We start from the raw sequence: 16,676 nt of genomic DNA, 5'->3' as shown, positions 1-16,676 counted from the left end.
AAAAATAATCGTTGTACAAACAACAAAAAGTCAAATTAATTATTTGTAAACGTGATGTATACAGCGGAGTTAGTTAAAATAACACAACAAATCAGTTTCTCTCCATATTTTTAGTTTTATTAATCAACTCCCGTGACGTCATAGACTTGCTCTGCTGCATTCACTCTCCCACTACGCCTCTCTCACTGCCTCGCGCTCCCTCACTCCGCGTGAAACAAAGTGTAGTGTCCGCAAGCGCCCGTAGGAAGCGAAAAGCAAGAAACCAGAGAAAGCAGAGAATGGGGCGCCTGAATACACAACAGCTGGAGGAATGGTAACCGACTAACGAGAAAGACTAAGAAGACTTGAAGACGGAGGAAAACTCGGACGAAAAAGAAAATTAAAAACTTTTTCGAGGGGAAACAGACTCACTCGGCCATGGATACACTTTTCTCTGTATTCCTGGGACTCCTGTTTCTCTGTTCGACAGTTGGCAACGTCTCCGGCCAATTACCGACAGGTAAGACCAAAAGAGACAATTGAGAGTGCTTTTTATTTCATGGCAAAAAAGTTTAGCAGATATATCCGCTTTTTCTCAAACAGTGTAAGAGAACAAATCTCTGTCAGGTGTGCGAAGGTGTTAAACAAAGTTAACCCCCGCTTGGGAAATGTGCCGACGTGCCTGTTTTATTCCGGCTGCTGTGAGTTTCGATGTCTGCGGATTCGAGACTGGCACTTTTCGTGGGGCTGAAGATAATAATTATTATTATTTATCATAGTTAAAATGTTACGCGTTCGCTTCGTTACGTTGTTACAGCCTACGTGAGACAGTCCGCACTTGTTTGAATTCAGTCTGTTTGCCAAATGGGTTGAGCTCTCCCTGGTCAGTAACACTGAGTCAGTGTTTGGACTAAGAGCGGTTTAAAGCTCCAAACTAAGTAGAAACATTTCTTTTCATTGTCTCTACATCGTTTCGCTTGACTTCAGAACTGAGTTTCTTTACTAATTTAAGCTTGATCTGAGGACAAAAACACAAGAAATCTGCACTAACTTGCAATTGTGAACCAGAAATATTCATGAAATCGTCCACATCTACAGTTGTTGCATGTGGTTACCGGTTATTTAAATGCATTTAAAGGTGAGCATAGAGCAGGTATGACTGTGCGGTGGATCAAGGTCGCCGCTCAGCCGTGCAGGATAGCAGGCTGCGCGTGAATGGTTGAAAAGTTACTCCGTGCACGGAACCTACTGTTTAATAACTGATAATGCATGTGAGGTGATAACGACACCATACAATTATATGTATTACACCAACCTTGCACTTTATGTTTCATTTGGATGCAGTGATAAGTCGTTGTGCTATCAAAGAGCTTCTTTTTTGAGCACGCACTTTACAGGAAACTTAGCCGATTCCTTAGACTATTTCTTTATTGTCTCTGTCTTGTTCAAAAGTATTTTTACTTTTTAAGGAAAGAAGCAGATCTGTTGTAGGTGCCTACGAGACGGTGGGCGATTAAGCTGTGAGCTTTAAGTTGGTTTTGCAAACCAAATGACCCCCCTGTGCCCCACGTTTATTTGCGCTCCGTTGAATGAAACCTAATGCTTGTGGATACAGTCTGTGTGCCGATCGCTTGTTGACAAAAGGGCGATTGGTTCTGGTATGTCCGATTGAACTTGTTCAGAAGCGATAGGCTATGAGAAGGATTCGCAGCTTTTATTTTGCGAGAGACGCTGGTTTCGTTCTCTGAAACAAACAAAAAAAAGTGGAAACAAAAGATTTCATGTACAATCTGCAAGGTGGATGATTCTAAACTAAAGTCCAAGCAGTTACAACGTGAAAAACCCTGTTCACTGCGTGAAAAAAGAAATGCCATATTAAACTTAATTTTGTTTCGCGGAATGCACGGAACCTCGCGCTTCCTAACTCGAATCGCAAAGTGAGCACCCCGTCCCTCCCTCCCGTCTTCTTCGGAGACACACTGAATGCTCTCAGGCAGGACAAAGCTGGAACAACACCGTTTAAATGAAGAAGCCTTTGAGAAAGTCCTTTGCACGCACGCATATTCCTCAGTAGCTCGTTGCGTCGATGGAGCAAGCCTCGGAACTTGTGAACTCCACGCAGCTCTGGTGGTCCGTTGAGAGCCACCGCTCCATACCTGAGTGCGTCTCTCTGTTTGGCCATTGTTTGTAATATAGATTTCCTCATTCAAGAGTCGTTATCCTGCAAACTCATATAGATAGACAGACTCATAACAATTTGAACTGACCTCCAAAATCACACAGAGACAGTGTTAGGTTGGGGTAGGGGACACATCACGCTCTAGTTAAGAGCTGGAAGTGACCAGTCATTGTACAAAAACATTATTTTCTGCTCCAGTATTCACATTAATGGTTTGCAATGAAATTCCACATTAATTCCAACTTCATCTGTGAACCTTTTATTACCACCCTTCCCCACCCTATAGCCTGTAACTATCCCCCACTTCCCCTCCCTTGAGGCCATTTGGTCCTCTGGGTAACAAATGTGTGGAATTTCTTTGAGGCCTCTTTGGGAATGGGAGTGCTGTTAATTTGCAAGTAAATACTATAGTGACTGGTTGCTGTTTTGCTGAGCAGGAGATGTGGAATATCATTAGTGTAGAGAAGGGTTAATAAAGATTACTTGCAGTTGGTTGTATTGCTAAAACATAAAAATATATGTAACTCTAAAGACAAAGAAATGGCTTAAATAATGTTAAATCAAATATAGTTAAACTTTTTAGAACAATATCTACATTCAGGTGCAGTTTTTTGTAAATGCCTAAAATCTTCTAGAATCAGAGTTTAACAGGACATTTGTTTTCACTTACACTCATGCAAATTGTGCAGATTTTATGCACAGCAATGTTAGATATAACTCAGAACTACAGTAATTTGTATGATATTCAATATAATGCTTACCAGAGGGAATGATAGCCTTAGCAGGCATAACGTTTATGCTGCCAATAAGAGCTGGCACGGAGAAAAAGTGGTAATTATTAGATCAAAAGTCAGTAATGAAGGAGCTGCATCTGTACCTACTGCGCTTAGTTTATGCAAAGCCAAGAAATATCAGTAGCAAGCCTTTAAAATGATCCATCATACATTTAAAATATAATTTGGAGTCTGTTCTAAGATTTCTTCTCCCAAAATGAGTCGCATTCGCATTCTTATCTGTTTATTTTCTCAATTAGAAAGTCAAACTATAATTTAAAGCATCTACACGAATCTACATCTATCTCTTTCCTCCTATTATCATGCTGTTTTGCTCATTTTCATGTTGACTAATCACTTACAAAGTCAATGTAATAAATGCAAACAGGCGGATATCTTGCACTTTTTACAAAGTCAGTAACAGAGTTTATGTTAATTTGACAACTTTCTAAATCTGTGTCCTCTCTGATCAAGTTGTGACACAGATTCCAGGCGTCTTTAATCTTAATGAAGTGAAATAATTGTTTTCTATCAGTGTCTCCAGACGAATTATAGGGCTGCTGCTCCCACTGAACACAACATCAGAGCTGGTTTAATTATAATTCTAAATTATTTTAGTATTTTGAACATTAGAACCAAGTTAGTTTAATTATAATTACTTTTGCGCTCCATTTGGAAGATGAAATAAAATTGGGTGTGTTAATGGAAAAAGTGGAGTGATAGTGAGAAAGAGGAGAGAGGGTTGGGGAAAAAAACAAGAAACCATTGGTTTTTTGGCCGTGGGCTTCTCCTCCACTCATGAGACTGTGAAAACGGCAGGAGGGAGTGTGTGTGTGTGTGTGTCTGTCATGTCCTGTGTGTGTGGTGCAAATGTGTGTGTCAGCTCATGTGCTTTGCTGTCACTTAAAGAGAAGGAAACAGGACGAAGCTTTTAAGCCCTCCGGAGAACAGCGGTACAAAGACGAGCATCTGAAATGTTTGCCTCTCATTTAGATTCATGTGAAAATGCCTTCTCATTCGACTCATGCCATGTAAAATGGCGCCAAATCAAAGGCCATTTTATTTATTTTCTCGTTAAAAAGCAATGCCTCGGTCTGCAATCCTTCAGATCCATTTTTATGTCTTCTCTTCAAATCAAACGTCCTGTTGCCTAGAGCCAATCTGTTTCTACGGATTTCAATTTAGTTATAGATTCAAAAATCCATCTCTTTGAAAGTCCTGGCTCATTTCTTCAGCTGTTTGGGGATGAAGTCTGCAAAATGTAATTAATCTATTGAGAGAATTCATTAGCTAATCCCTCATTAGACTGTGGTGCATGTGTGTTGGAGAATGAATGAATTTGAGGATTTGTGTTGAAAAATGGATTAGCGACACACAGCGGCGATAAAACCTTCCTTCTTGTCAGAGTGAGGGAACTGAGAACGTAACATGATTGACAGGTTGGGATTCAGGTCTCCATCCAGTGTGCATTTTCATGGCATACAGGTTGATGTTTATGGGGTAGGGAATTTTTAATTGTTTGCCATGAAGTGGCATTATCACAATAACCCAAATGTCTCACCTTAATAAAATGGATTAGAGGGCAAGAATATTGATGTTCCAACATATGGTTAAGGTTGCAAAAGGATCTATTTAATATAAAAACATAATTTTTCCTAAACCTAGCAAAGTATAGTGCTGTGCAAAAGTTTTAGGCTACCCCTAATTTCTTTATATTTTGCTTCCAAGGATCCATCATTTTTTGCTGTCTTTTAAAATGGTTTTGGGCAATAGTTCTTCAAGCTTTCTGAAGATGGACAAAGGAAAAGAAAGGGCAGGTTGGAAGAAAAAAAAAATCTACAACATATGAACTGTATCCAAAAGTGATGTCCTTTCACACTCTCACTGGAGTCCTTAATTGTTCTCGGACAGTGGCCTGGGAGAACGAAAATGTTTGTATCTTTTGGTTCAGGTTGGCTATGGAGATTTTCCACCCAGGTCCCTAGTAAAATCTTATGGATCATCAGTGGGTGACACAATGTATGAATGTATCAGCAAATATCTTGGAGCATTTGCTGCCGCTGTGTGTCTGTGCTTGTGAGAGTTTGTCCTTTTCTGCTAACCTGTATACTGCTTTCCCTGCTATTGTGGATACTTACTGGGGGTCTGTGTCTTTATGTTCAGAGTTGCTCGGGTTATTTCATACTTAATGAGAAACTTTGTGGGGTGGCAGTGTTTTGCTTGCATCTGTGTCTTTATATGAAACGTGTTGTATAAATTTATGTACTTTCTTCACTTTATTCAACTGTTCAGTAAACATATTTGTTCAACCTTGTTGAATCTTTTGCATCATCAGAAAAACAGTAATGACAACTTATTGCCTAATATTTGTCCACATTTGCCACGCCCACTTAAAATCTCCAATCAATAACTGTTCTCGAATGCCACACTAGAAAAAAGTTCTGCTCGGCTAAAGTGTCAAGTATAAGCTGCAAGAACTCCCAAACCAGGATTACATGTACAAAAGATGTCATTTTTTTCTTGACACCGTGGGAAAAAGAACAAAGTTCCATGTTCTTGCAGAGTATGTAATGGGCTTACATCAGTCTAGCTGTTTGGAGGCAGAATTTAAAGAAATGATGGGTGGCTCAAGACTTTTGCACAACACTGTACTTTTTATGCCTAAACCTAACCGAGTAAAGTGAAATAAAAATGATAAAAAGTAGTGACAAATGATGGTTTTATACAAACCCCAAAACCAAGTTTCTTGGTAAAAATCTGGTTTGAGTGACATCATCCATTTCTGAGTTTTTACCACTCTACTGTATACATTTAAAAATGTTAATTTAAGTATTATTTGGCAATAAATAATAGTCAACAAAATCTGTCATTTAGATTTCAGGTCATGTTAGCATTTTAACAAGGTTCCATACTTGGCACTGTTTGTTTCCTTGTACAAGTTTCACAAGTTTCAAGAATTTATTTGAAGATTTTACCTACTATATTGTATGAAGTCAATATTAGGCCTTAGTGCCAATAATTTCTTGAATGCTTTACCTTTCCTTCTCTAATAATGGTGTAATTTAATGCTATATGAGTTCAGAATATGAATGTATTGAAGATGTTTGCATGCCTTGCACCATAATTGAATCACTGCATCTCAAAAAGAGACTGTGGAAGATTTTTTATGAATATATTTGCCTTCTCTGGTCCACACCATACCAAGTGATGTTGTCTAGGAATCAGTGTTTTGCCCATAGGATCCATTTCTTAAGTGTAAAGGATGCAGGAGCTGATACTGCAAAATTAATCTGAATAAAGAAATGTTCTCGATAGCTTTTTGTGTGTTTGGATCTTGTAATTTCTATTTTTAACAGCTTTTTCTCTGCTGGTTAACTAACATTGTCACACTATGAGTGGTATGTTCAGTCAGTAGAAATACTGTATACCTTATGTTCAGGGTTAAACTTTAGATACTGCTGTATGATGGGTGAAAGCCATCATTCAGTCAAATGAAGCAAACTAAGAAAGTGATAAAATTAGGAAATGAAGAGAGGCAGAGCTTTCACAACAAACTCTTGAGTCCCCGAGATGTTTCATCCATGATAAATGATGATACTTGTCTGGTGTCATCAATCTATGCTGTGCCTTGTTTGACTGTGGTCACAGCTATTGGTGCAAGGTGGCCTCACATACATACACACTCATATACACGCACACACCATAGCTGTTTTATGACAAATTAAGCAATCAACAATCACAGCTGATTAATTACTTTGCAATGCATGCAGACACACAATTTCTTTTGGCTTACATTCACATAGACAGACGTGAGCAGCCACACTACAAATTGTGTAGTTTAGTTTGTGGTAATAATGATATATACAGTGAAGATGTGGCTGGCGTGTGTGTGTATATCAGGAAGCAAGAGGTTGGGAGAAGTGGTGACAGGTAAAGACAGGCTTGGAAAAGAAATTATTTTTATGGTTACCATGAGGGTTAGTTGAAGCAAAGGGTAGTGATTGAGGTCAGACATGTGCTGGATAAAGGCTAAAGTTTGTGTTTGGGAACTTGTGCTTGTCATGTCTGCTTTTGTCATCACAGCCTGAATGCAACTGTTTTTATGTGAAATTGTACTTTGGCTGCATGTTTAATTTTATGGCGATCCTTTTAAAACAGTTTTTTTCCTACTTTTTAAAACATTATGTGAAAAAAGGAGACATAAAAAAGTTAATGGATTTGCATGAAAGTTAAGTCACTGCAATAATCTGTTCTGATAATAACAATGGGAGCTCTAATCTAAATGGTACAGTCTTTTGTGGATCATTGATAGATATTTTTTAAATAGACATCTCTTGCATTTGTGAACCTTTGCATGCTTTCCAATCTAATTCTGTGCTGTTATGTCTCTACTTTGCTTCTTCTGGATCCAGCTCACATGGGGCGCTCTGAAAAGGGTGAGTTACAGTTGGCCAGCCTAGAGCTGAGCTTAATGTTTCATCATTTTTAGCACTGGCATAATTATTCCATAATCTTCACCCAAGCTCCGAGTTCTTTTTACATCTTGAAGACACCCGTTGTAGTGATCGTCATCCATTTCCATTTCATCTTTTAATGTGTTGTGCTTTTACTAACCATCCCTTTGAAACTAACTATTCATCAATTGTTTTGAAACTTGGAAACTTACCCTAACACATCAGTAGAGCTTTGTTTTTGGGAATAATAGATATTGTTTAGATAAATACAGCTTGTAATGAAATTTAGAGGTTACGTGAATCTGCAGACTGTTTGTTACTCTGTTTAATTCAATGTCAAAATAGTTTCAGTGCTCATAAACCTTCTGGCTGTGAAGTGATTTCTCTTCCTGAAGATAATTTATAGTGTCAGACTTGAATATTTGAAGTGCTCTTTTTCTGGTTTGCTGTTGCTTCTTTTGTGAATTTGCCAACCTGGTTGTCAGTCAATCTATTTGCCATTTGGCTGTGTCTCCTTTCCTGTTTTTGTCTGTCTGTGTAGTCAGACAGCTGTCGGGAGGTTTGAAGTTTCCAGGTGCTGTTTGTTTAGTTGAGCTCGCTCAGCAATAACGGAGCTCAGAAGAACTTTGTTCCTTCAGTAGCTGAACACACCTTCTCTTCTCTTCTCTTCTCTTCTCTTCTCTTCTCTTCTCTTCTCTTCTCTTCTCTTCTCTTCTCTATTTGTTTTTTCTCGTTCACACCCACGCAAAAGGAGTTTGTTTTTTGTGGTGAAAGTGACAAGTTCATAAAGCCCACCTCTCTTCACACAGCAGAAACAGACGGAGTGATTGCTGTGAAACTGTTACGTCTGGTATTCTGCAAGTATGAATATGGATGGTTTTCCTTTTTTTTTATCTTTTTTTTTTTTTTTTTTTCAACTAAATAATGCCCTCAGTTCATTTTACAAAAGGTTACTTTTTTGGTTAAACCTGAAGAAAATTGCCATTTTGGAAAGCTATACTGCAAAATGCAAATGCAAGCTGTTGAATGAATGATAAAGACCTAATAAAAGCCCAGCAGGGCAGAAATACTGACAGTTCATGTTAGGCAGGACATGTTCTGAGAAAAGATTTTTGTCCGGTTCTGTATCTCATAATTTCAGTAGATTTCACTCAGCTCAGTCTCTTAGGGTGCTTTCCAGAGAACCCAGGCTGGACAGAGCTACCAGATTAAACAACAAACATTGGACAATAAAGGGGGTTAATATTTTGTTTATGTTAAGATTTTGGGAAAAAAAAGCAAGGCTGTGGCATCAGGGATATTGGGTATATGCTCACTTTTGCCCCTACACTGCCTCAACTGTTTACCTTTGTCCTTTAATGAAGTTTCTATAAAAGCCAAATTTGTTAATTAATTAATAATCAACAAGTACATTTCAGATCATCTGAAGTATTAGTACCATTTAAGAACACACTTTTCTAAAAGTTGCATTTAGGGAAAGTTGAGTAGTATCAGCCTTTAGGAAGAAAACCTTCCAGTAAATTTGAGGTTTTCCTGTTGTCACTGTGACCAGTTCCTGCCATTACTCTGTTTAGCAAATGTTTGATGAAACAGTGAAACAAAGGGGACTGTGATGGTTGTGATGTCTGGGTAAAGGCTTTAAATCCTTGAGGCTTTTAAATTTTCTCAGCCTCTGAGTTTAAACATTGTTTGTGTGTTTGTATATTTTCTTTCATAGTCTATCTGAAAGTTTTTCATAGGGAGATAAACCATTTATAATCTTTTTTTTCTTTTAATTTAGTTTCTCTTTTTTGTGAACTTTGCTTTAGGCATTGTTTTAATTTTGAACAAAGGTGACAACCTAAGTGTGTGTGCTATGTGAATATGTGAGCCCTTAGGTCAGCTGAATAGGCTTGTGTCTCTTGTTTTTGTGTGCCTGTGCAGCTATGGACACTGGCTGAAGTGTTTTCCATTAGTGCAGTTATGAAGACATCTGTCAAAAATGTCCAGTGCACAATGCACAATATCACACAAACAAAAGTAGCCATAAGCAATCCCAAAGCAGTAATAGTACTCACTCCTGATTGCTGATAAATTCCCACAGTTCACTGTGCTTCAGTCACTTTCAGCCATAATGCCACCTCATATCAGTGTATTAGAAAGGACACTGTTTTCTACTGTTCTTACTTTCCTTTTCAATAATTCTCCTGTTCGGTTTAAGCTGATTTCAGATCAGAAGTAGTAGAAAGCTTTCAATATATAAACCCTCTTGTGTTTGTGTGAATCAGGGGCTTACAGATAGATGACCACTCCATTAAGATTATCATCTCCATCCCAAATCATGCATCTTCACATCACCACACTGCCAGTCCCTGTGTGTGTGTGAGCTGAGATTTAAATCTGATGGCAGATATTCCCATGCTATCTTTTTCCTCCAAATGATGTTACACAGTGTCCTTTTTCTCAAATTTGTCTGTCTGCCACCCTAATCTGTCGTTTAGTTTGTCTGTCTTCCTGCCAGCTTGTGTGTGTCCCTCCTCACTGCAGATGACTGCAGACACATGGTCAGCCTGACAGTGTTTGCGTATACGCACCTACAGTCACTCACTCTAACAGACAGACTGTGTGTGGGAGTCTAGAGACAGACATGTAAATGTTGAGCTGCTGTCTGTCTCTGTCAGTTTTCCTGGCTGGTCCATCTTGAGTCTTGATGTCTGCGATGGTGTCTGATGTTAGGATTTCAGTAGTAGTATGCTAGGTGGTGGATGCCACAGGAGCCAAAGAAGGTTTTTATGATCTTCTGTGGCACATCTAGTCCAGAGACATGCTTGCTAGATTAACCGCTGAGTCTATATTTGTTGCAGGTGTGAAATGAGTGAGAGATGAGCCCATCCCTACTGCCATCAGACGAAAAGCGCAGCACACCCAGGATGGGTTGTAGTCTGTCACAGGGCCAACACAGAGATCAAAATGGCAATCACACACACATGCACACTCATACTCACTCTGGGGGTCAATTTGGAATTATCAATCAGTAGTGATCAAACATGCAAGAAGATATAAAATCCACAGAAAGGCCAGGAACCTTCTAACAGTGAGGTGAGAGTGTTAACTCACCACACCCACGTGCAGCCCACAATCAGTCATGCTATCAGTTAGATGATTTAAATAATTGATATAATGGCTGTCTATCTATCTATCTATCTATCTATCTATCTGTCTGTCTGTCTGTCTGTCTGTCTGTCTGTCTGTCTCTCTCTCTCTCTATATATATATAAATATATATATATATATATATATATATTTATATATATTACTTTACATCTCTTATCTTAACTATTTTTCACCTGGATATCTGTTAAGTGTGTCCAGTATATAGTATTTCTGCATCTTACAGTTTAAGTTTACTCTTTTTTTTCCCACCATTTTTTTTGTGCTGTAGTTATGCCGAAATTTCCCAGTCTGTGATTAATAAAGTACATCTGATTCTGATGATCTCTGCTCCCATGGTTTCACATTAAATATGAAATAACTAGACTAAAACAAACTTTTTTCTTGGTCACCATTGCAAACCTGGCTAGAGAGGGCTGTCCACAAAAGTCAGACTGGGAAAAGTAGGCATTAATCAGATGGGCAACTGACCAAAGTTGGAAAAGTGGAAAGCTCCACAGCAGAGACTGGATAGTGCAGATATTCCGCAGGACACTCCACAGAGCTGGGCTCTATGAAAGAGTTGCCAGAATAAAAAAAAACATTGCTTTCAGAAACGTGCACCAATAAAAGCGTGGGAGACTCCCCAAACATTTGGAAGAAGGTTGTCTGGTCAGATAAGATTAAAATGGAACTTTCTGACTATCTAAATGCTGTGTCTTATGCAAACCCAACATTTCTCATCCCCCAAAGAACACCTTCCTCCAACTAGGACAGGCTTAAAAAAATTAAACAAAATCACTTCACTGATTAGGCTACTTAACTAATTTAGTGGGTTTTGTTTTTTATCCAAGAAAACCCTTTAAAAATAAATGGAAATTTATTTTGCCTGCAACAACTACAGGTTGATGTGGACACACTCTCAAAAGGAGTAGATTTTCTGTCCTTGCGCTTACATCAGAGTCACTCTTGTGAGGAACTTTTCATGGCCATTACAAAGACTGGGGGCTTCTTTTGTAACCAAAAACTATTGTGTGATCAGGCATGAAGGTAGACTTTAACCTTTAAAAACATAAACTTATCACTAAACTGAAATCATAAAGAATAAAACAAAAATGTATGCTTGTTTACAGATTACAAAGGAGCCACAAATGATTTTTAAACAGCATAGTGATGGTGGCTTACAAATAAGTCAGATTGCACCACTTGCAGCCATAGCTGAGGACCTATTGATTCTCAGCCGCATTTCTCCAAAAATCAAAGCTTCAAGATTTATATCTATGCATTCATGAAACTGAACAATAGTTTTACCACGGTTGGGCTGAACACCCACTGTGACCGTAACTCCTTTAGACAGTGAATTTGGTTGCTCAGATAAGAGAAATGCAAAGTTGTTTGAGTGACCCAAACTCTGTAGCCTTAGACATGATAAAAGAGAGAAGCTAGTGCAGTGAAATTCCCAGCAGACACTCAGCTGCAGAACATGTGAACAGAGAAAGATGCCAAAATAGGACATGCAAGGTTTTCATTGGCAGAAAGCCCTGATATTCTTGTTGTGGAACATTTTTTCTTTTTGTAAGGTGATGATAACCACATACGAACTGACACATACTCCCATGCGATGTGCATTTGAATAATTTATGTACAGCCACAGTAAAGCTTCAATAACTCAGGAGGGAAAGTGGTCATCTTTTGGTCGGAAGGTTTCTTGTTTGACTTCCCAGCTTCCAAGTCTACATGTTGGAAGTATTCTAGGGGGAGACAGGGAACCCCACAATATTCCCCAAGTGTTCTTCACTTGTAAGTCACTTTGGATAAAAGCATCTGCTGAATGTAATGTAAGCAGACTCCACTCTGTCTGGTGGGGTCGAGCAAAATCAGCTAATTAGGTGAAACTCCTCTAGCGTCCTTTTCTCTCCTTTCCCCTCCCACCTGCCTCTTAAAAATATATCCAAGTAAGACTCCTTCCTTTTTTTAACCGTTGAGTTTACCTCACCCCTCCCCCCTTTTCCAGTCCTCCTCTTTTGCTCCTTTGGAATTTATGGCCCACTAACCTAAACAGAGTAACACAACGTTTATCAAACCCTCCCCCTTTCTCATGTACTCCTCATCTCCCCTCCCCTATCCCCTGGCATACTCCTCCTACCCCCGTTCACTTACCTCAAATTCCCCCTCCGCCTCTCTTCTCTGGTTTCCTTATCTCCCCCCCTGAATAAGAGCAACGGTGGGATTTCCAAATCCAGACTGAATAGTGTTATATTACAGGGATAAAGTGCATGGATTTCCTTAAGGTGGAAACTGAAGATGTAAGAGTTAAATGTTGAATCAATACAAGCTTTAAGAAAAGAAGTGAAAGTAAATTTGTTTGAGAAACATTGTCACATATTAAGGATGAAATTGTGATGTACCATTTCCAGCTGGTATCAGTTAATGTAACTGCCAAGGGCAACAATGCAAGTTTTATAAGATAGCTCAAAAACTTAAGAACACATTCTTCTCTATGGTGCATTGCTGGCACAGAACATTCCCACCTCTGTCTCTACCTCACCCCTTCCCTATCACTTCAAGGTCCCTGTGTCTGTCCTCCTTTTCCTCTGTCTCACCATCTTTCTGTTTTTTTTTTTTTTTTTTTACTTTCTGGAATGTTTTTGTTAGTGTTTTTTCTCCACTCTGCACAGGCATGCTCACCTTTAAATATAAGCCTTTGTAGAAGAAGCTGTCTCATTGTATTAAGTGGCCAGGTTAACTGTCACTACGTCTGTGTTGGGCCAAAGATAAACAATTTTTGTTTGAAACTTGTGTGTGTGTGTCCGTTGTGCAAGTGTGTGAGCCAAGTGAGCTGTCTTGTTGGAGTAATGGTTAGCAGATACAGCGCTACCTCTCCGTGACATAAACTGTCTCTTACGCTCAGGCTCAGGGACACAGACTCGCACACACATGCACACAATACTACCTTAACACACAGTGTCGCTCTGTCTTGTAGGGTTAGTCTCTCACTACAAAGCAAGCTACATGAAGTTAAGTACAGGTTTGAAACAGAACTGCAGCTGGCTCTGCGTGTTGAGCTACAAATAAGGCTGAATTGACTTGTTTAGATGAAGAACCCCTGTAACAGTTTAAGTTCATGAAAATTATTATTCAAATTTATATATTTAGAGTCACAAAAATCTAAAGTTGCATCTGTCCGTCGTTTATCTATCATTTAAGATTTTGAAATCCCCAATTTTTGTGGTTAATTTAGAGAATTTTGATCTTGTATTATGAGTAGCTTGTCCCTGACAGATAATTGCATGCATTGTTCAGTGGAAATATTAAAGGTCAGTTCATCTAGCTACCAAATTAAAGGCAAAAATACATAATATGCAAGTCTACTTGTTTTGTTTTTGGTCTCACTCAGACATAAACATTTACAATAATGAATTACATTTTTTTGGGCTAATTTAAATAGATTTAGAAATCTTTAGTTGGTCACTCTACTCTCCTCTCCTGTAGCCACGTTTCTTGTTTTTGCAGTTCAGGTAACAATGTTAAAATACTCCGCTTTTATAGTGGCTAGAAAAATCTTTTCAAAGTGTATTCATTTGAAATGTGTGTCAGATATCTCCACATGCAAAACTCAGGTTAATGCTATTATATTTAAACTGGAAGTTTCCTTATTTATACACACTTACCTTTACTTTTATCCAATTTTATTTATTCAACTTAATATGACTGTCAAGAACAAAATGTAATTATATTTTGTTGCTTCCTCAGCAGCTTATAGAGTTGATCAGCTTTTAGTAGTTTTGGACACGACACTGTCAGCTTAGTTAAATGTACTGTTGAGTGAAGGTAGCCATTTAATTGGACTACCATCCTTGACACAATAAATATGCATGGAAGGGTAATTGCGTTATTAACCGAAGTATGCACAATGCTGTGACACTGAACTGTGGAAAAATGGTCAAGACATTCTGTTGCTTTAAACTTCTTTTGTGGGAGATCATCGTATTTAAGTATAACCAAATTCACTAGGTAGATATAGTCTTTTACTTACTTACCTAATGAGTTTTTCAGTTGACCCTGTGGCTACAAAATTAGGATTTTACTAGAGGCGAGAGTGAGTCTCGAAATTCTTTACATGACTGCAAGTTGGTTTTGGTCGTAATGGGTGCGTTTCAGTCACAATTTCTGATGTGTTAAGTCTGGCAAAACAAACAGAATAATACAGAAATGAGAATAGTTTTATTGGACATTCAGCTATATCAACGTATGTTTGCACTTTACTGTTTTTACAAAAAGTTAAAGTTTGGAGTGTGTATGGCCCATTTTAGTCTAGCCGAGTGTCCAAATGCAGGAATATAGTTACATGCATTTTAAAAGCACAGTTCTTGTTAGTGTGTATTACGTCTGTCTTTTCTAGTGTTATGTAAATATGCTAAATGATGCAATCTTTTCAAGAATAGGTACTTTTTTTGTCATGTTATTTGACATTAGTATGTTCACTGCAATAAAAACACTGACAAACTGCAGCATGGTTCCCATGCACTGTTTCAAAATTAATCATTCACAGAACTTGTAAACATAACACAGCTTCATATACTGTTGTCAAGAACAAGGCAGTATTCACTGAATGAGAGGCTGATATGAAAATACAATAGGATTCTTTATTGTGTCTGTTGGGCTGAACTGAAATTAACAAAAATAAATGAGCTCGCTTTTGTCGTGTAATAATTTGTCCATAACATTGTGATTCAAGGCACATTGACTAACATTTCCAAAACATTAGTAGACCATTGCTGTAACCGCAGCTCTGCTCTTGTCATGACTTGTTGCACTGCTGCAGTGGTCATCAGGACAAACCTTAGTCACGGTGGGGTGGCTCATGCATGTCTGCTCAACACAACTCTTCCCTGGATGAATTAATGTTGCACTCTAGCCACAAGCTCACTCTGCTTTTCCTTCTAAGATTTGCACTCTAACACACCTCCCCCTACACTCACACACACACATGTCCACTCCAAAGACTCATACCTTTGGACAGAGCGAGTGAGCAAGTCAGCCACATGTGGCTTTGGTTAGCCGCTCTTTCCCCTCATAATGGCCCCACGCTAACCACTTCTACTTTACCGTTGCGGAGTACAAGTGTATATTTTCCATTCAGTGTATGCTGTTGTGCATTTGCTTGTAAAATCTGCCTGTCCTTACATGGGTATGTGTTTAGTGTGTGTGTAGGTCCCAGCCTGAGGCGGAGTTGAGCAGAACACTGAATCAAGGTTAGTGGTCCAAAGAGAGCAGAGAAACTGAAAGAGGGGAAAAGGGACTTAAATTGAGGGAGCAGACATGGGACAGAGGCAGAAAGATGAGAAGGAGAGCAACTGCAACTCACTACTGAATAAGGAATAAATTTAATAAATAATGAACTAAACATAATATCACCATAAACAATTATCTTATTGAGCAGTTGATATTGAATGTCACCACTGTAGGCTTAATAAGCCATGTCATTGCTTGGATATTATTCTATGTAGGCTTATTATAAAATAATTTGCTCTTAGAGGCTGTTACTGATAATAAGCCAGAGTGTAATATTTTTTCACAGCTGTCACAAGCAGAAGATTTGGGTGATATTCTTCTGTCGTGACTTTGTAAATTGAATTAGAGCCTTTACTGACTTTAGTAGCTTAAAGATCATGTTATGTGAACTCTTTAAATTCTGGCTGTTTTGTATTACAAATTCCTCTTGTGCAGCTATAAATGATTAATTACACACAAGTTTACTTTAAATTCTAGTGAATCATGCAGGTAATTATGAACGCAATACAATTTTTTTTTTTTTTACATTTTTCTTAATTTTGATATATTTTAAAATGTTTAAATGTCACACAGCTTTGATGGAGACTTGGAATAAGTCATTACAGATGTACAACCCTTAACTTTGGCTATTTGAATAAATATTTTGGTCTGTGTTGAATATTTGTGGGTTGAGTTCACGCCAACACGTTGAGTGTATCATGCAGTACTTCTCCTGGGATTCCCAAGAACACGAGTCATGCTAATCACATTGCTTGTTTTCTTAGAGTAAATTCATCAATGCTTGCATCCAACATATCCTAGAACAGTTGAGAGCCTCCACCTACATAGAGAAAGTAAGAGAGCCAAACTCTCATTAAATGACACTAA

At 38.4% G+C, this 16,676-nt stretch overlaps 1 protein-coding gene across 23 annotated transcripts in view; it reads left to right on the top strand.

Annotated features, from left to right (window-relative positions):
• Positions 1-228: 228 nt before the first annotated feature.
• The window catches only part of ptprk (protein tyrosine phosphatase receptor type K), a 105,542-nt gene continuing 89,094 nt past the window's right edge, over positions 229-16,676 (top strand). For 20 of the 23 annotated variants that reach the window (XM_041975353.1, XM_041975352.1, XM_041975355.1 and 17 more), the window contains exons 1-2: positions 229-499; positions 7,344-7,367. In XM_041975353.1, the coding sequence (XP_041831287.1) occupies positions 418-499; positions 7,344-7,367 (106 nt within the window). In that variant the 5' untranslated portion in view covers positions 229-417. The remainder of the gene's footprint in view (positions 500-7,343; positions 7,368-16,676) is intronic. The other 3 variants (XM_041975354.1, XM_041975346.1, XM_041975337.1) reach the window with 1 other exon arrangement.

Source organism: Melanotaenia boesemani, chromosome 22 (genome assembly GCF_017639745.1).
Source record: "Melanotaenia boesemani isolate fMelBoe1 chromosome 22, fMelBoe1.pri, whole genome shotgun sequence".
Taxonomy (NCBI): Eukaryota; Metazoa; Chordata; class Actinopteri; order Atheriniformes; family Melanotaeniidae; genus Melanotaenia; species Melanotaenia boesemani.
This window is presented reverse-complemented; position numbering and strand designations above follow the sequence as displayed.